General features: G+C 41.4%; 1 protein-coding gene across 9 annotated transcripts in view; it reads right to left on the bottom strand.

Moving 5' to 3' along the window:
• The window catches only part of si:ch211-200p22.4 (phosphatidylinositol-binding clathrin assembly protein), a 61,704-nt gene extending 43,531 nt beyond the window's left edge, over positions 1-18,173 (bottom strand). For 3 of the 9 annotated variants that reach the window (XM_014207411.3, XM_014207407.3, XM_045721865.2), the window contains exon 1: positions 16,887-18,172. In XM_014207411.3, the coding sequence (XP_014062886.1) occupies positions 16,887-17,016 (130 nt within the window). In that variant the 5' untranslated portion in view covers positions 17,017-18,172. Of the gene's footprint in view, positions 1-16,886 lie in introns of all 9 variants that reach the window. The other 6 variants (XM_014207408.3, XM_045721861.2, XM_014207406.3 and 3 more) reach the window with 3 other exon arrangements.
• Between the last annotated feature and the right edge of the window lie 2,025 nt (positions 18,174-20,198).

Here is a 20,198-nt window from a genome sequence, read left to right as displayed (position 1 = left end):
ATGTGTTTCAGCCAGGGGCTGCCTCGACATCATTCAGCTTTTTCCCGGGTTCTGAGAGCCTATGGGAGCTGTAGGAAGTGTCACGTTACAGCAAAGATCGTACATTTTCAATAAACAGAGCCAAGAAGCCCAAGGAATGGTCAGAGAGGGCACTTCCTGTACAGAATCTTCAGGTTTTTGCCTGCCATATGAGTTCTGTTATACTCACAGACACCATTCAAACAGTTTTAGAAACTTTAGGGTGTTTTCTATCCAAAGCCAATAATTATATGCATATTCTAGTTTCTGGGCAGTAGTAATAATCAGATTAAATCGGGTACGTTTTTTATCCGGCCGTGTAAATACTGCCCCCTAGCCCTTACAGGTTAACTAAATATGCAGGTTTAAAAATATATACTTGTGTATTGATTTTAAGACAGGCATTGATGTTTATGGTTGGAGCAACGTGTACCTAAGCGATTATAAGCAACGCAGGACAGGCTAGATGAACTAGTAATATCATCAACCATGTGTAGTTAACTAGTGATGATTGTTTTTTTAAGATAAGTTTAATGCTAACTAGCAACTTACCTTGGCTTCTCACTGCATTCGCGTAACCGGCAGGCTCCTCGTGGAGTGCAATGTAAAGCAGGTGGTTAGAGCGTTGGACTAGTTAACCGTAAGGTTGCAAGATTGAATCCCCAAGCTGACAAGGTAAAAATCTGTAATTCTGCCCCTGAACAAGGCAGTTAACCCACCGTTCCTAGGCCATCATTGAAAATAAGAATGTGTTCTTAACTGACTTGCCTAGTTAAATAAAATATGTAAAAGAAGAAAAAAATTGAGAAAAAAAAAATATATATATTTAAATAAATATTTAAAAACGGCCACATCGGCATCCAAAAATACCGATCATTGAAAATAAGAATGTGTTCTTAACTGACTTGCCTAGTTAAATAAAATATGTAAAAGAAGAAAAAAAAAATTTTAAGAGAAAAAAATATATATATATATTTAAATAAATATTTAAAAACGGCCACATCGGCATCCAAAAATACCGATTCCCGATTGTTATGAAAACTTGAAATCTAATTAAAATTAAAATCGGCCATTCCAATTAATCGGTCGACTTCTAGTTTCCATGGGCTTATTTTGGATCTAAGCTTGTCGCCTGCCTTTCCGCCTTTGGGTAAACGACTCCCATTGTTAGGGCGAAGACATAATACACAGATCTCTGGTGTAAATGGGAAGGTGCACACAGCACAGAGGAGCAAAAGAGACGAGACTAAAAATACAACATGAGAACAAGCGAACAAACGAAAAACGTTTTTTTTTGTTGCAACATAGGCATTTAGAAAAACATTTAATTTGACAAATCTCCCAGCCCTACTCCTTCCACTCTCTACGACTGTAGAGGACAGTGAGAGAGAGACAGGGGAGGGGTAGGAATGTAGTCTAAAAAAGGTACACAACAAGCCGACAGAGACTCAGACACGGCCAAAGGACCCTGCGAGCCAGGCTAAAAATACCCTAACGTGAACACGTGTAGAGGACAGGAGCACTGAAATGTTCCACACAGCTCCTAGACAGTTAGCCAGGAGTCCACTACAAAGAAACCCACACACACACAGACTACTATAGAGCAGTATCCTTTTCCGACCTGTTTGAGAAAGTGTTTTTCCACTGTCTTCAGGGCCCAGCACTTGGCTGCTTGCTAAAACCTAGCTGGCTCCACAATGAACCTTGTTCTGGCTCACATACAGGTTAAAGTTAGGACAGTGATTCTGCAGACCGTTTTTTTTTTTTTATTTTTTTTTTTTTGCAATGGGGACTCAATCACAATAGTTCACATATATCCATAAAACAAATGTAAAAAAAATAAATTCTCACACTGGATAGACGCAGTGAAATGCGTTTTAAAGCGTCAGCCACATGAACCAATGTTACACTTCTGTCCTTTAACAAAGTGTCGCAAATAGCAACACACACATTATCAATGGAAAAACCTTACTTCATTTCTGAAAAGGTGCTAAAGACACAAAAGACCTCATTGGAGAGAGACACACACTTCTACGCAGCCCATTTCCTTGGTCAATGAAAAGCTGCATTAGTAGTGGACTCGAGCTAGCCTGTAGCTGCATCCAAAATGGCCTCCTATTACCTTTAATAGTCCACTACTTTTGACCAGGGCCCATATAAGGAATAGGGTGTCATTTGTCTTGGTTGAGAAGGGCTATTCTGGCAGCATATCAAGTAGTCATAAGTCACATGCAATGAGACATAAAATTAGGCTATGCGAGGGCTTGCAAATTTGACTAATCACTGCACTATTTCCGCATAAAACAGTCAAATCATTACAATATTATTGCCACAGTACAAAAAGAGGGCTCGCAATTTCAACCAATCACCGCACAATATGGTTCAATCAAGCCACATGTCAACAAACTTCTCCCCTCGTCAGTGTATTTTCGCAATCAATTGGACAAAATCATTGCACACTGCCATACAAAATATCAGAATTGTAGCAACAAAATCAAGCATTTTGCCAACAAATATCGCGAAATCCTGAAGGCTCTTTTCACAACTAGGCCTCATGCAAGCCGGGCTGTTTATGCAGAGTGGCAGTAGCAGACACCGGTCTGAAAACAAACAGGTTGATATTGTCAAGGTATCTCGCTCCCTGACAACATACAAATAGAGGAATTCAACTCGAGAGGTATTTACCCTTCTTTTCAAAGGGAATGCACAGGTATCTGGTCATGTTTTGCTATAGGGCAGCCTATGACTAAGGCCTACACTTTCAGGCTCTTTTCACATTGACGAGATTCGAGAGTTAGATTCTCCAGAGACATTACTGTAATGTAAACTCGCTACCTCCAGAGGTCACGGGCAAGCCTTCCTCGAGTCACCCCCCTCCGAGCAGGGCAGTGTAAACAGAACTGTCTCATTGAGCCCAACACTCCTACAGTAAAACGAGCAGAGCAATCTTTTTGAAACAGCTGAAATGTAGACATTTTCCTTATATTGGAGACTTGCTTTAATGTTCACAGCCTATTACATTCTGAAACGGTCATTGAATCTTTATGAAAAAAAATAAGTCAGCTGTGCACTATGGCTGGCTGATGTCAACTCGCAGTGAATTACCCACGTTTTCAGTCGCAATTAGCTTTTACCACATGTAACGATTTGCATGATATTGATCAAAATGAAGCTTGGTTTGTTCCAATGTTGTGAGGTAGACCTACTGAACTTTAATATTCGTATGAGGGGTAGCTAAATAATTCATTTGATAGGCTAAGGTTAGCTAGCTAGTAGTAAATGGGCTTTAGTGTACGGAAGAGAAAAAGCACATGCTTGTGAATTGCTGCATTATTCAAGAGCGTAATGTTGCATCACTCAAGAATGTAATATAGTTAAAATGAAAGGTTGCTTGCATAGTTCAATAGGATTGTTGTACGCATGCTTAGCTACTGGCTAACGTTACTGGGTTATGTACGATACATTTTAAGCTGAAGTGCAAGAAACTCTGTTGCCAAGTACCCAAACTCTCAGCACATGAAAGTCCGTTGCTAATGTAAACTGAAAGGTTTATGTACATATATAAATTGGAAATCGCCCCACGGCGCCCGTTAAGACCCTCTTTAATCTGAATAAACCTACATAAATCTGTCATGAGACTAACAAATCATACCAGTTCAAGTTATAACCATGACAATAAACAATCTAGGCCTACAACACAGCATCCTCTCTTGGCAGGGCTATGACAGTCAAGGAATTTTGGATGACTTATTACCCCAGCCAAATGAGCACGGTCACCGTAATGACCATTCGATTAGCAAAAATTATTGCTTGACAAATTGCCCTTGGCTAAGAAGCGATTTGTTTACATTTGACCATTTTAATTGAAAACAAATGATAGTAAGGTATTTAGGGTGTGTTCGTCAATTCAATCTGGAGCGCTAGAGTGCCCTCAGAGTGCGCTCTGGGCCTTTGTAAATTCAGAGCGTTGTCAGATTGTCAGTTCGTAAATTCAAAGCGTTCCGCTCTCGGAGCGTTCAGAGCACACACTGGACGCTCCGCCAAGGAGTAGTGTTGATCGGATCATTCTGACCTCACAACGGCAGTCAAGCACCCAAGTTAACTGGCTAATGTTGGCTAGCTATTTCCAGACAAATGAGAGAACACCTCACTGACCCTTTTACACACCCTAGCAGACCTGGTTAGGCTGTTTTCATGTTATCTATGGTGACCAACTGTGCTGCTGGCAACACATTTTTTTTTTTTTGCCAACGTTTACTGAGCATTTGTAAATTCATCAGCTATTCTGTGCTCTGGCACACAGACTAGAGTGCCCTGAAATCGAAGTAGATGGCCATTGTTACCCGGATATTATTTGACATTGAGATAAAAACAGCTGCATTGGACCTTTAACATAACTTGAATGAACATTCAGTAGCTAAACATACATTACCATGGAAATTACTATATCACAACAGGCAGCCATTGAAATTGTACCCATAAGTTGACCAAACAAAATGCCAGGGTTAGAGATGCCAAGCACGTTCTATTCATTCTATTTCTAATGTGTGCTGCCGCTGCAGGGGGGGGGGGGGGGGGGGTGTTGAATAGGCAACGGAAGACTCGTTCACCTTGCTTGTTTTACCAAGGAGCAAAAAAGTTGGTTGTTAAAGGAACGTTCCACATCTTGTATCCACGAGTCCACAGCAAGATGTTAGTGGCCCTACTTACCCACATTTTGACAAATTAGAGCAAATAAGCCTTTTATTGAACCAGGAACTAATTTGTTAACCTGTTAGGGCTAGGGGGCAGCATTTGCACGTCTGGATAAAAAAAAATGTACCCGATTTAATCTGGTTACTAATCCTACCCAGTAACTAGAATATGCATATACTTATTATATATGGATAGAAAACACCCTAAATTTTCTAAAACTGTTTGAATGGTGTCTGTGAGTATAACAGAACTCATTTGGCAGGCAAAACCCTGAGACATTTTCTGACAGGAAGTGGATACCTGATGTGTTGTATTACCTTTAAACCTATCCCATTGAAAAACACAGGGGCTGAGGAATATTTTGGCACTTCCTATTGCTTCCACTAGATGTCACCAGCCTTTACAAAGTGTTTTGAGTCTTCTGGAGGGAGATCTGACCGAACAAGAGCCATGGAACGATGATGTCCCATTAGACACCTGGCGCGCGAGTTCATGTTGGGTACCCTCGTTCCAATACGTTATAAAAGAGTATGCATTCGTCCACCTTGAATATTATTCATGTTCTGGTTAAAAAAGGCCCTAATGATTTATGCTATACAACGTTTGACATGTTTGAACGAACGTAAATATATTTTTTCCCCTCGTTCATGACGAGAAGTCCGGCTGGCTTAGATCATGTGCTAACAAGACGGAGATTTTTGGACATAAATGATGAGCTTTTTTGAACAAAACTACATTCGTTATGGACCTGTGATACCTGGAAGTGACATCTGATGAAGAGAATCAAAGGTAATGGATTATTTACATAGTATTTTTCTGGGCGCAGTGCTCAGATTATTGCAAAGTGTGATTTCCCAGTAAGGTTATTTTTAAATCTGGCAAGTTGATTGCGTTCAAGAGGTGTAAATCTATAATTCTTTAAATGACAATATAATATTTTACCAATGTTTTCTAATTTTAATTATTTAATTTGTGACGCTGACTTGACTGCCGGTTATTGGAGGGAAACGATTTCCTCAACATCAATGCCATAGTAAAACGCTGTTTTTGGATATAAATATGAACTTGATAGAACTAAAAATGCATGCATTGTCTAACATAATGTCCTAGGAGTGTCATCTGATGGAGATTGTAAAAGGTTAGTGCATCATTTTAGCTGGTTTTATGGTTTTGGTGACCCTGTCTTTGACTTGACAAAACATTACACACAACTCTTGTAAATGTACTGTCCTAACATACTCTAAATTTATGCTTTCGCCGTAAAACCTTTTTGAAATCGTAAAACGTGGTTAGATTAAGGAGATGTTTATCTTTCAAAGGGTGTAAAATAGTTGTATGTTTGAAAAATTTGAATTTTGACATTTATTTGGATTCAAATTTGCCGCTCTTGAAATGCACCTGCTGTTGATGGAGTGCACCACGGGTGGCACGCTAGCGTCCCACCTAGCCCATAGAGGTTAAAACGAGATTACTACAGCTTCCATGGTGCTTTTGCGTCTGGAAGCCAGATACTGGGGAGGCGAGTCTAAGCTAGATGGGTGTGGCATCTCTGGTACGTGTCATGTCATCCAAGTCTACCTACATGAATGGCTCGCTGATGTGCAAATCAAAAATATATGGCGCTAGCTGTACCAGACACCACGTCCAACATATTTTACATTACAATCTTATGCAATAACCAAATACATGTTTTCAGCCAAAGATTGCTATGACAGTGCTGTTTCTTGCAAATAATTTATTTGTAAAAATAAATTCTTGTTCATATCAACAGGTTTCACATACTGTTACTTCGGGGGAAACAACCTCTACATGAGAACTGAGAGCACACATTGCGTCAACCTCTTCAGTCTCAGATGAATGTATGTAAGTGTCTTTCCACATAGAATTTCAGAAAATCATAAATTCTGCTACAGCTATATCCCCTACACTTTCCTTAGGACTTAGGCCTATTTTGTCATAATGTGTAACTCATTTATTTTGTAACCTGTTAGGTTATAGCTGATCATGAAGTTAAATAGCCTGGGATAATTGCTATCCATGACTCAATCAAGTAAGTCAAAAAGAGTAATCGTAATGGATAAAATGTGGACGATAAGATGTGGAAACCTTTTAAGTATTTTAGTGACATTTTTTTATTTATAACAGTGCTCTATGCAATCCTCTTCAACCCAAGGAATGATTAGGCTACCAACACACCATAAAAAAAAGTCAGCTACTTGTGAGTAACTTGAACAAAACACCTAACTCAAAACACAAGTACACTCACATTCATTGCACTACCTAAAATCACATCTGGGTAAATCAATTTCAATTCAATCCATTTTTGACAGCACCCCTTTTGATTTCAACGAAACCTTCTATACATACACATGCTGTTGTCTGCTGTTTCCTGAAGTCCACGATCAGCTCCTTTTTTTGTTGACGTTGAATGAGATTATTTTCCTGGCACCACACTGCAGGGCCCTCACCACCTCCCTGTAGGCTGTCTCATCATTGTTGGTAATCAAGCCTACTACTGTTGTGTCGTCTGCAAACTTAATGACCGAGTCGGAGGCGTGCGAGGCACCCAGTCATGGGTTAACATAGTGGCATCCAGTTTAAGCCAGGCCCAGCTCCACTTGATCCCTGAATCCACTTGTTTAACAAGGAACCCCTCATTTTCACCCAATTCTCTCGTTCTGAAAATTAACCACATACTGTAGAGGGACAACATTAGTTCACAGACAGTAGTTTGTTCGTTACCTAGTTAACATTTCACACAGACTGCCAGGGTTCAGTAAGCAACTAACGCGTTATAACTTGAGGAATGGCAAGGAGTCGCAATGTTACCAGTTAATACTATAGAGAATTGGTTAGGTTACTAACGTTCGCTCATCTGTTGTAGTAACGTTAGCTAGCTAACATTAGCCATCTGACTTTATTAGCCAGCTCATTTTCACACGATAAACTTGATTATTTGATCTGTTAAGTTAGCTAATGTTGCTCAACATTTCCCTGGCTAGCTAACAGAGAATTCGATCCAGCTAGCAAGATACGGCCAGGTCGCAGTTGTAAAAATGACAACTTGTTCTCAACTAGCCTACCTGGTTAAATAATGGTGAAATAAAAATAAAGAAATACTTAACAATAATAACACTTGTTCCACCACACTTTCTCCCTCACCTCAAACTTTCCAAATGCCTGGTGTTTTTCGGTTACAGCTCATGGAGTACGCTTCATCACCTTCTCACCCAGTCTCCATGGTCAGGCGTCTTACCTACTTTACCTCTTTGTTATCTTTCAGGGGATGCGCTGCTGTAAATTAACTGGAAAACTGCCATTCAACTCTCCACTCTTTCCAGAGCGCACTTATGCTGTAAGTAGCAAATTGTTTGTCTCTTCTCTCGTCAGTCACGTGCTGGATTATGTTACGTGAACAATTGGCTGAGCTTTGGACACAGTCAGTATTGCTCCAAACGCGGATCACTCTTTTTCAGACAGCCAGTTGTGATCCAAAGCCTTGACTAGTCTCTCAAAGCACTTCATGGATGACAGGAGTGAGTGCTACGAGGGGATAGTCATTTAGTTCAGTTACCTTTGCTTCCTTGGGTACAGGAACAATGGTGGACATCTTGAAGCAAGTGGGGACAGCAGACTGGAATAAGGAGAGATTGAATATGTCCGTAAACACTCCAGCCAGCCGGTCTGCACATGCTCTGAGGACGCGGCTAGGGATACCGTCTTGGCCGGCAGCCTTGAAAGGGTTAACGGAGAAAGAGAGCTTACAGTCCTTGGGAGCGGGCTGCGTCGGTGGCACTGTGTTATCCTCAAAGCAGGTGAAGGTGGTGTTTAGCTTGTCTGGAAGCAAGACGTCGGTGTCCGCGACACGGCTGGTTTTCACTTTCTAGTCTGATTGTCTGTAGACCCTGCCACATACGTCTCGTGTCTGAGCCTCCACTTTGTCTCTATACTGATGTTATGCCTGTTTTATTGCCTTGCGGAGGGAATAACTACACTGTTTGTATTCTGCCATATTCCCAGTCACCTTGTCATGGTTAAATGCAGTGGTTCACGGTTTCAGTTTTGCACAAATACTAGCATCTATCCACGGTTTTTGTTTAGGGTAGGTGTTAACCTGTTAGGGCTAGGGGGCAGTATTGACACGGCCGGATAAAAAACGTACCCAATTTAATCTGGTTACTACTCCTGCCCAGTAACTAGAATATGCATATAATTATTGGCTTTGGATAGAAAACACCCTAAAGTTTCTAAAACTGTTTGAATGGTGTCTGTGAGTATAACAGAACTCAAATGGCAGGCCAAAACCTGAGAAGATTCCATGCAGGAAGTGGCCTGTCTGACAAGTGGTGTTTCATCTTGGCTCTTTTTATTAAAGACAGAGGATCTTTGCTCTAACGTGACACTTCCACGGCTCCCATAGGCTCTCAGAGCCCGGGAAAAAGCTGAACAATATCGAGGCAGGCTCTGGCTGAAACACATTATCACTTTTGGCAAGTGGCCGATCTGAGTACTATGGGCTTAGGCGCGTGCCCGAGTCGACCGAATGCTTTATTTTCTTTTGTCTGTTTACCTAAACGCAGATTCCCGGTCGGGATATTATCGCTTTTTTATGAGAGAAATTGCATAAAAATTGATTTTAAACAGCGGTTGACATGCTTCGAAGTACGGTAATGGAATTGCGCCATGCTCGTCACCCTTATTTACCCTTTCGGATAGTGTCTTGAACGCACGAACAAAACGCCGCTGTTTGGATATAACTATGGATTATTTTGAACCAAACCTACATTTGTTATTGAAGTAGAAGTCCTGGGAGTGCATTCTGACGAAGACAGCAAAGGTAATAACATTTTTCTTATAGTAAATCTGACTTTGGTGAGTGCTAAACTTGCTGGGTGTCTAAATAGCTAGCCCTGTGATGCCGGGCTATCTACTGAGAATATTGCAAAATGTGCTTTCACCGAAAAGCTATTTTAAAATCGGACATCGAGTGCATAGAGGAGTTCTGTATCTATAATTCTTAAAATAATTTATGCTTTTTGTGAACGTTTATCGTGAGTAATTTAGTAAATTCACCGGCAGTGTTCAGTGGGAATGCTAGTCACATGCTAATGTAAAAAGCTGGTTTTTGATACAAATATGAACTTGATTGAACAAAACATGCATGTATTGTATAACATAATGTCCTAGGGTTGTCATCTGATGAAGATCAAAGGTTAGTGCTGCATTTAGCTGTGGTTTGGGTTTATGTGACATATGCTAGCTTGAAAAATGGGTGTCTGATTATTTCTGGCTGGGTACTCTGCTGACATAATCTAATGTTTTGCTTTCGTTGTAAAGCCTTTTTGAAATCGGACAGTGTGGTTAGATTAACGAGAGTCTTGTCTTTTAAAATGGTGTAAAATAGTCATATGTTAGAAAAATTGAAGTTCTTGCATTTTTGAGGAATTTGAATAACGCGCCACGGGATTACACTGGCTGTTACGTAGGTGGGACGATTTGGTGCCACCTATCCTAGAGAGGTTAATAGTCACACTGGGAACAACATCTCCTATACACTTCCTGATAAACTCAGTCACCGTATCAGTATATTCGGCAATGTTATTCATAGAGACTACCCAGAACATATCCCAGTCTACGTGATCAAAACAATCTTGAAGCATGGACTCCGATTGGTCAGACCAGCGTTGAATAGACCTTAGAACGGTTACTTCCTGTTTGAGTTTCTGCCTATAGGAAGGGAGGAGCAAAATGGAATCGTGATCTGATTTGCCGAAGGGGGAGGGCCTTGGTGTAGGCATCCCGGAAGAGAGAATAGCAGTGGTCGAGTGTTTTCCCAGAACGAGTACTACAGTCAATGTGTTGGTAGAAATTCGTTAGCGTTTTCCTCAAATTTGCTTTGTTAAAATCCCCAGCTACAATAAATGCGGCCTCAGGATATGTGGTTTCCACTTTACATAAAGTCCAGTGAAGTTCTTTGAGGGCCGTCGTGGTATCGGCTTAAGGGGCAATACGGTTGTGATGATGACCGAAGATATTTCTCAAGGGAGGTAATGCAGTCGGCATTTGAATGTGAGGTATTCTAGGTCGGGTGACCAAAAGGACTTGAGTTCTTGTATGTTATCACAATCACACCAGGAGTCGTTAATCATGAAACAGACCCCAGCCCTTCTTCGCAGAGAGATATTTATTCCTGTCTGCGAGATGAACTGAGAACCCAACTGGCTGTACAGTCAGACAGTATATCCCGAGAGCGCCATGTTTCCGTGAGACAGAGTATGTTACAATCCCTGATGACTGAACATTAGCAAGTAATATAGTCATATTACTTGGATGAGGTTGATGGTGTGCGCGCCTCCTGAGTCAGACTAGAAGTCCACTCCGAATACCTCTTCTCCACAGGCGGTGTTTTGGATCAGCCTCGAACCAGTTCAATCAAAAATACATAGTTGCCTAGGAGCTAGAAGCACGGCTGCCCTATCTGTCGGTGCCATTTTTGAGAGGACGTGTTTTCACATTGCTTCCGGAGGCTGTTTGAAACTCGGTAGTGTGTGTTGCAACCGAGGACAGACAATTTTTAGGCTCTTCAACACTCTGCGGTCCTGTTCAGTGAGCTAGTGTGGCCAACTACTTCACAGCTGAGCCGTTGTTGCGCCTAGACGTTTCCACTCCACAATAAAAGCATTTAAAGTTGACAGGGGCAGATCTAGCAGGGCAGAAATTTGACACAATGACTTGTTGGAAAGGTGGCAACCTATGATGGTGCCACATTGAAAGTCACAGAGCTCTTCAGTAAGGCCATTCCAATGCCAATGTTTTGACTATGGAGATTGCACGGCTGTGTGCTTGTTTTTATACACCTGTCAGCAACGGGTATGGATGAATCCACTAATTTGAAGGGGTGTCCAGATACTTTGTATATATAGTGTATTTACCCATTGTAGAAGTACTCAATTACTTTTTGGACCCGAATGCCAAATCATTAAATAGAAAGGTGCTCAAAGTTTATCCATTTTGCATACCCCACCATACCATGAGACATCCATGTAGTTATCACTGGAAAATATAAATGTATATCGTTTAGAAGCTTACAAACAGGGTTGTCAAACTATTTTCTAATTTCGGGAAAAACATTTAACCTCTATGGGCTAGGTGGGACGCGTGCGTCCCACCTACGTAACAGCCACTTGCAGCCTGTGGCGCGATTTTCAAAACCTTAAAAATCCTATTACTTCAATTTCTCAAACATATGACTATTTTACAGCTATTTAAAGACAAGACTCTCATTAATCTAACCACACTGTCCGATTTCAAAAAGGCTTTACAACGAAAGCAAAACATTAGATTATGTCAGCAGAGTACCAAGCCAGAAATAATCAGACACCCATTTTTCAAGCCAGCATATAATGTCACCAAAACCCAGAAGACAGCTAAATGCAGCACTCACCTTTGATCTTCATCAGATGACAACCCTAGGACATTATGTTATACAATACATGCATGTTTTGTTCAATCATGTTCATATTTATATCAAAAACCAGCTTTTTACATTAGCATGTGACGTTCAGAACTAGCATACCCCCCGCAAACTTCCGGGGAATTCGCTAACATTTTACTAAATTACTCACGATAAACGTTCACAAAAAGCATAACAATTATTTTAAGAATTATAGATACAAACCTCCTCTATGCACTCGATATGTCCGATTTTAAAATAGAATATTGCAAAATGTGCTTTCACCAAAAAGCTAAGTACATAGCCCAGGCATCACGGGCTCGCTATTTTGACACCCGGCAAGTTTAGCACTCACCATAATCATATTTACTATTATAAAAGTTTGATGACCTTTTGTTGTCTTCGTCAGAATGCACACCCAGGACTGCTACTTCAATAACAAATGTTGGTTTGGTCCAAAATAATCCATCGTTATATCCGAATAGCGGCGTTTTGTTCGTGCGTTCCAGACACTATCCGAAATGGTAAAGAAGTGTCGCGCGCATGGCGCAATTCGTGACAATAAAATTCTAAATATTCCATTACCGTACTTCGAAGCATGTCAACCGCTGTTTAAAATCAATTTTTACGCCATTTTTCTCGTAGAAAAGCGATAATATTCCGACAGGGAATCTCCTTTTCGGCAAACAGAGGGAAAAAAAATCACAAAGGCGGGGGCGGTCGGGTCACGCGCATAAGCCCAGAGTCCCTTGATCGGCCACTTGAGAAAGGCGATAATGTGTTTCAGCCTGGGGCTGGAATGACGACATTCTGTTTTTTCCCGGGCTCTGAGCGCCTATGGAAGACGTGGGAAGTGTCACGTTAGAGTAGAGATCCTTAGTAAAAGATAGAGATGGAAAAGAAGTTCAAGAAATGGTCAGACAGGCCACTTCCTGTAAAGGAATCTCTCAGGTTTTGACCTGCCATTTGAGTTCTGTTATACTCACAGACACCATTCAAACAGTTTTAGAAACTTTAGGGTGTTTTCTATCCATATGTAATAAGTATATGCATATTCTAGTTACTGGGTAGGAGTGGTAACCAGATTAAATCGGGTATGTTTTTTATCCAGCCGTGTCAATACTGCCCCCTAGCCCTAATTAATAAACAAACATTCTTTAACCTTTATATCTAAAAACACTTAAAAAAAAACATTTGCATGTTGTAGCTTAGACCCTACTCAACAGTTTATTCGTTGTGTCTGCCATCAGTCTAGACAACATGCTCATGAAATCGCCTAAAATCCAATTTACGCTTGCTCCAGCGATGCTTTCCAGAGGCGCCGTACCGAGGGTTTGACGCAATTGCAGAGTCACCGAGGTTAAATCAAGCTCCGTACATCGCCATGTGCTTCCCAAATTTTGTAACAAAGCGGAGGGCTCCGTATAGTTCCGCATTTACATGCTTGGTTGACAGTAGGTGGGGGTGGGAGGTCCTGTATAAACACAAACTCATTTCCTTGACAACTGCACAGTGAAACACAAGTACAAATGCTTTGATTTTTGCGGAGGCTGAGTCGCAGTAAATGCTGTGCGGCCACTGCAGATGTCGGATTGACCCTGCAGAGCCTTTAACTGTGATTTTGGCCAGTAATTATGGGGTGGGCGAGAGCAGTGAATTAAATCTTTAGTCCAAATTCCAGTGGCAGCCTGCTTGCCTAATCTTAAGTATGTGCCTTTCAGCCAGGATCCACTCTCCTCCCTGTGGCACGCATCCCTCAACAATGCACTTTGTATGCTCTTGAAATACCAAGCGAATAATTGTGCTAGAATGACTGTACGACCGACAGCGCCGAAGATGGTGTTATATTATATGTGTGGTGCAATTCGATGTTTATTATTAGGCTGTGTGACCATGCAACTGAAACTATGCTGCTGCAAAAAATATGTTTCTGTTTGCAACTTCATTCTCTGCTTGGTAAAAAAACTATTATAGGTTGTTGATATAGTTTTGGTTAATTATCAGAGGACCGTAACTCTATAAAAAAAGGTGCGTATATCAGCTAATTACTCAGTGCTACACTAGCTTTTCACCTACAGAAAGCATTTGGAAGATGTTTTCAGTCCTACATGTTCATAATAGAGATAACTGTTAGTCGGTTAGCTGCCGAAAATACATTTGATTGGTCATGCTTATTGGTCTATAGGTTAAATTGGTGCATGTGTATTTGTGTGTCTTTGGCATGAAAACACATTTTAATTGTAGAGGGCGCTACACAACAAAGAACACACTTGGAAGCTTTCACATCCGCTGGTCCCCCAAGTTGAGCATTTCTTTTGTTTTAAGATATGTATATTTTTTTTACGTAAGTCTGTAAAAACACCAGCAAATCTGTTCCAAAGTATTCCCATGCAAAATGGAGAGATATATAAACGGGTTGGTTGTTTAGCAACAATTGGGCAAAACAGACAGGTTTGGCTTAGATTGTTGACAACATGTAAACTTTATTCATCTCCAATGTTTGTTGAAAACATTAAAACATTTGCACAATGAGCACTTGTCTCTCAAATCATCATTACAGTTAATGGTTAGCTAGCTAGCACATTTTTGCCCATATTAGCATTGACATGAAATCAGTCAAAATACCGCAAAACAAGACACAGTATCAAGAAAAAGATTTAACAAGCCACTTATGATTCTGCACATGGCATATTCTTGTCCTTCTTGCTAGTAATCTGGCCATCCAGAATCACAACACACTGACTTCTGCCCCAAGGAAGCAAGCACATCGGTTTTGTGACATTGTCAGCTAACCCATCTATGTGATCGTATACAAATTTAAGCAAGGTTTGAAATGATTATGTTTTAGTCAAATAATATATCCGTCTTGGCTTCTTGCGGTTAATTTGAAGTCTACAAATTATTTCTGTTCAGGCCCCCTGACCATCGACTTAAGAAAATAATATATACATCTGCCCGCAGCTGAATCTAGTTGATGATCCCTGCTCTAAATATAAGTTATGAAGTCACAACAAGGCCGACTTCAAATGCCGATATCAGCGAACAATGCTGCGCCTGGATTCATCACCTCTGAATGGACTGCACCTCAAATGCAGAGCCAAAGCTCACCCGAAACCAGTATAGTCAGCGGAGCTCTGTGGTGCTGAATGGAAAGCGCCTCCATCTGGTATTCTCTGTAGTCACCCCATGTTAGTGTTTGAAAAAAATGTAACCGTTTGTTGACCAGTTAATATGAGGGTTGGTTAGTCGGCAACAAAACTGACCGGAATTTGCATCCTTAGTTCGTAACACGATCTGGATAACGATTTTGAGGTAAAAAAAAAAAAGTGGCCAGAACATTCCATATTACCGCAGAAATGGACTCAACAACACAAATGCCCGGCCATCCTGTCTTCAGCCAGCTGTGTGTACCCCACATACACACACCAACAACAAAAGTTTTGGGGTAATGAGGGTTATTTTATTTCCGTGACTGTCTTCATCCACAACTGTCAGTTAAACAGTTATATGGTAATAGTGCCAACCCTCTCTCTAGGAAATGGCTTCAAAACACAATTTATTTTCTCCAATGAGAGATAGAGAGGCTGACGATATGGCTTCTGCCTGCAAATGATAAGTGTGGGGACACCAGTTACGATACTACAGTTATGATACAATGTAATATAGCCTAGCTACAGCTTGCTAAACAATTTTGACAGCAGAGTGGAGACACCAGTTATTATACAACACCAGTCTAGCATTGTACTAAGCATTCAACACCAGTCTAAAGTTTTTCTAAGCATTTTAACAGAGCAACATCCTATAGCAGAGTAGCATGGGGACACAAGTTATGACAACACTATAAAGCAATTCTTAGCATTGTAACAGATGCAAAGAATACGTATCCTCCTCTGCTTCCTGTAACATGTAGCTTGACTCATCAACTATCTTTTTATACTTGAACTTAGCTTTCATTGATCCTGCTTCCTCAATGACCTTTAGTGTCTTCACATAGACAGTGGTGACATTACAGCACAAATAATGAACCAATATCCAGGAACATGACTAGACTGCAAGTTCAAATTAAACTTTATTGTTCCTGAGGGAAATTGGATTTGCAGAAAGAAAGGCATATGCAACAAGAAACATTCCATCATACGGCAGGTAGCCTAGCAGTTAAAGTTTTGTGCCAGTAACCAAAAGGTTGTTGGTTCAAATCCCCGAACCAACTAGATGAAAAATCTGTCCATGGGCGCTTGAGTAAGGCACTTAACCCTAACTGCTCCTGTAAGTCGCTCTGGATAAGACACACATTTTAAAATGTTATGACCAGGAAAGAATGGCAAAGACAACATGGGAGAGCAGTATAAGCTACCACCACCCACCATGCTAACAAAATTTATGACCAGTGTGTACTGTCCAGACATGGACAGCAGGGGATGCACCATAATCATCCGCAGAAATGCATTGCCAAATGTCAGTTAAGATAGTGTCTGCCTGTCCGCTTGCTACAGTGAAATTAGAGCTAGGGAAGCAGCTACACTGTGATGGAATGCAACAATGTGGCGAACTAGCTACATTATTGGCATGTCTGCTTCTGATCAAAGCTTACACACAGAAACATACAGACCGAGAGAGAAACAGACAGACAACACACACGCGCATGCATGCAGGCAGAGACAGACACCCCCCCACCACACACACACACACACACACACACACACACACACACGATACTCACAATCAAGGTGTTTCTTCTTGGGACCGCTGACTTCGTGCGTCGAGGCCTTGCACACGGCTTTGCTAATAGCCGACCCGGTCATGCTGTGCTGTGCCGCGGCGATCCGATCCGTTATAGACTGTCCTGACATTGTGTTTCAATGTTTCGCTACAAACCCCACAATAATTTGCTAGATGATCAACACACACACGGTCCAATGATTGGATATTAGCGACGCACGTAAGTAACACCAGTGATGACAAGTGTGTGACGGTTTCAGGCCACGTCAATCGGTTCCTTGACAAAAAAAAGTGGTATGACGTCTAGTCCATTGTCGTTGAAAAATGTATTTGTTGCAATGCGTGTGTTAGCTAGCTAGCGTTACCTAAGGTAGTTCAAATCCTGCGCACAATAATAATTTTAAACTAGCTATATCTGCCCGGTCCTCTTGAAATGGCAAATTAGTGAGCAGTTAACTATATAATTATTAAGGTATATATTCTGTATAATAAAACTAGCTAACAAATATGGGCTAGCTTGTGTTAACTTATATTTCCGTTGGAGCATTCGATCCAGGAAAGAGTCCAACTGTGCAATTTGTGAACATTAATGTAAGCTCGATGGCTACAAATACACATAACTAGCTAACTAGCAGCCTAGATGCCAACGTTCAATTGGCGAGACAAAGCACAGTCCACTGCCTGGCGAGCTACCTATGTGTCCGGAATTCAAATCAAGTTTAGCTAAGTTAGCTAGATAACTGTTAATAGCGAGCTAGCTATCTAACATTAGTTAACACCAAATCCTTCTTCCGAGTTCTTCAACTTCCACTGACGTTTTGTGTGTTTGGGCTACATTGAACAGAGCAGTCCCTTGGTTTCGAGTGACACATAACGACGAAGGGGAACCAACATTAAACTGCCAAACTTGCCAATTTGTCTTGAGCTTCAGACTTGACGCAGACGGACCCAAGGGAGACAAAACAGTAGACCGCTGGCTAGCCTTCCTACTAGCACTACTGCTGAAAGCTAGCTAGCTGACGGGTTCGGGGTTCTTTCTCAACTCGCTTCCTTCGAGTTTCGTGCCAGGAGTGAAACACCCCTTTGTTTTACGTAATTAGTCCGATATATCGATAAAATTGGATCCAATTTCCTTTCAAAACCCAAATCTCAGTAACGCTTACCGATGAGACTTGACAGCCAACTCACATCGTCTGATTCTTCGTTATTCCAGTTCTTTAATGTGTAGTTGCTGTTGCTCGGTTTCTCTCTCTGCCTATGTCCGGCAGACAAAATGGCAGCTTAGGAATCAGCTGATCTGAGAAATTGTTGATTGGATGGGACTTGGAGAGTGGGCGAATTCATTTTGCATGGCCCGGTGCCTCAGCTGAGCGGCCTTTACGCGTTTTAGAAGCCTAATTCCAATGGTCCTTGAAAGGGATCTCCAGTTACCGGGGCACCGGGCCATGCAAAACGAACTTACCCAATGTGTCTGAAATTTAAGGTGGAAATGTGGCGATAGTTGTGGAATGTCTGAGACAAATACAGAAATTACCTCGTTTTATTGGACAATTTTTTTTATTATTGTGTTTTTACCGAATCAAAATCTGACATTGTCATTCGAGGTAATATATGCGCTGTAAATATCATTTTTACATAGTCATCTTTACAAATTTATGGTCTAAATTATTTCTCAGACTGTGTCCTTGAGTGACTCTTGAGCTCTGAATGTGGCACATCCTATTCTTTAAAATCGTGAGAAACAAAAACATTTGCATTATTATTAGCCTGCCTGAAATGTGCCATCTGTAAAAGCATTCAGTTACCCAAAACCCTGACAAACTTTTACAGATGCACAATTGAGAGCATCTTGTTGGGCTGTATCACAGCCTGGTTCGGGAACTGCTCCGCCCTCAAACGCAAGGCTCTCCAGAGGGTGGTGCGGTTTGCACAACACATCACCGGGGACAAACTACCTGCCCTCCATGACACCTACAGCACAGTCACAGGAAGGCCGAAAATATCATTTAGGACAACAACCACCCGAGCCACTGCCTGTTCACCCCGCTATCATCCAGAAGGCGAGGTCAGTACAGGTGCATCAAAGCTGGGACCGAGAGATTGAGAACCAGCTTCTATCTCAAGGCCATTAGACTGCTAAACAGCAATCACTAACTCAGAGAGGCTGCTGCCTACATTGAGACCCAATCACTGGACACTGTAATAAATGGATCACTAGTCACTTTAAACAATGGCACATTAAATAATGCCACTTTAAAAATGTTTACATATCTTACTTTACTCATACCACATGTATATACTGTATTGTATACCATCTACTGCACCTTGTCAATGCCGCTCAGCCATCGCTCATCCATATACTTATATGTACATATTCTCATTCACCCCTTTAGATTTGTGTGTATTAGGTAGTTGTTGGAAATTGTTAGATTACATGTTAGATATTACTGCACTGTTGGAACTAGAAGCACAAGCATTTCGCTACACTCGCATTAACATGTGTATGTGACCAATAAAATGTGATTTGATTTAATGACGTTTCTAAAGATGGCGCTGACAGATATGCCAGTGCTGCTTCCAGCTCCTAAGCAACTTTTAAGTATTTTGTATTTTTGGGTGTTATTTCTTACAAAATTAGCCCAGAACGTTTGTTATTACATACAGCCAGAAATAACTTTGGGATATCAGAGTGGTAGTAACTCACCAGCATTATGACCAGGAATACGACTTTCCCGAATTGGATCCTTTCTTTGCAGCCCCGAGGGCAATTGAACTTATCCCAGAGGTTGCTCCAAGACGCCGCCGGCGGAGAAGAGGTATTCGGAGTGGACTTCTAGTCCGACCCAGGAGGTGGACACACCACCGCTTCCAAGTATATTACTCACTAATGTTCAGTCTCTGGACAATAAAGTAGACGAACTCAGGGTGAGGATCTCCTTCCAGTGAGGTACTCTGTTTCCCAGAATCATGGCGCTCTCCGGAAATACTGTCGCTGTCGATACAGCCAGCTGGGTCCTCAGCACATCGCGCAGACAGGAATAAAGAATTCACCGGGAAGAAGAAGGACGATGGTGTATTTTTCATGATTAACCACTCATGGTGTGATTGTGATAATGTACATAAACTCAAGTCCTTTTGTTCACACGACCTAGAATACATTTCATTCAAATGCCGACTGCATTAACTCCCTTGAGAATTATCTGCGGTCATCATCACAGCCGTATATATTGCCCCTCAAGCCGATACCACGACGGCCCTCAAAGAACTTCACTGGACTTTATGTAAAGTGGAAACCACATATCCTGAGGCCGCA

This window comes from Salmo salar, chromosome 07 (genome assembly GCF_965601325.2).
Source record: "Salmo salar chromosome 07, fSalSal1, whole genome shotgun sequence".
NCBI classification, from domain to species: domain Eukaryota; kingdom Metazoa; phylum Chordata; class Actinopteri; order Salmoniformes; family Salmonidae; genus Salmo; species Salmo salar.
This window is presented reverse-complemented; position numbering and strand designations above follow the sequence as displayed.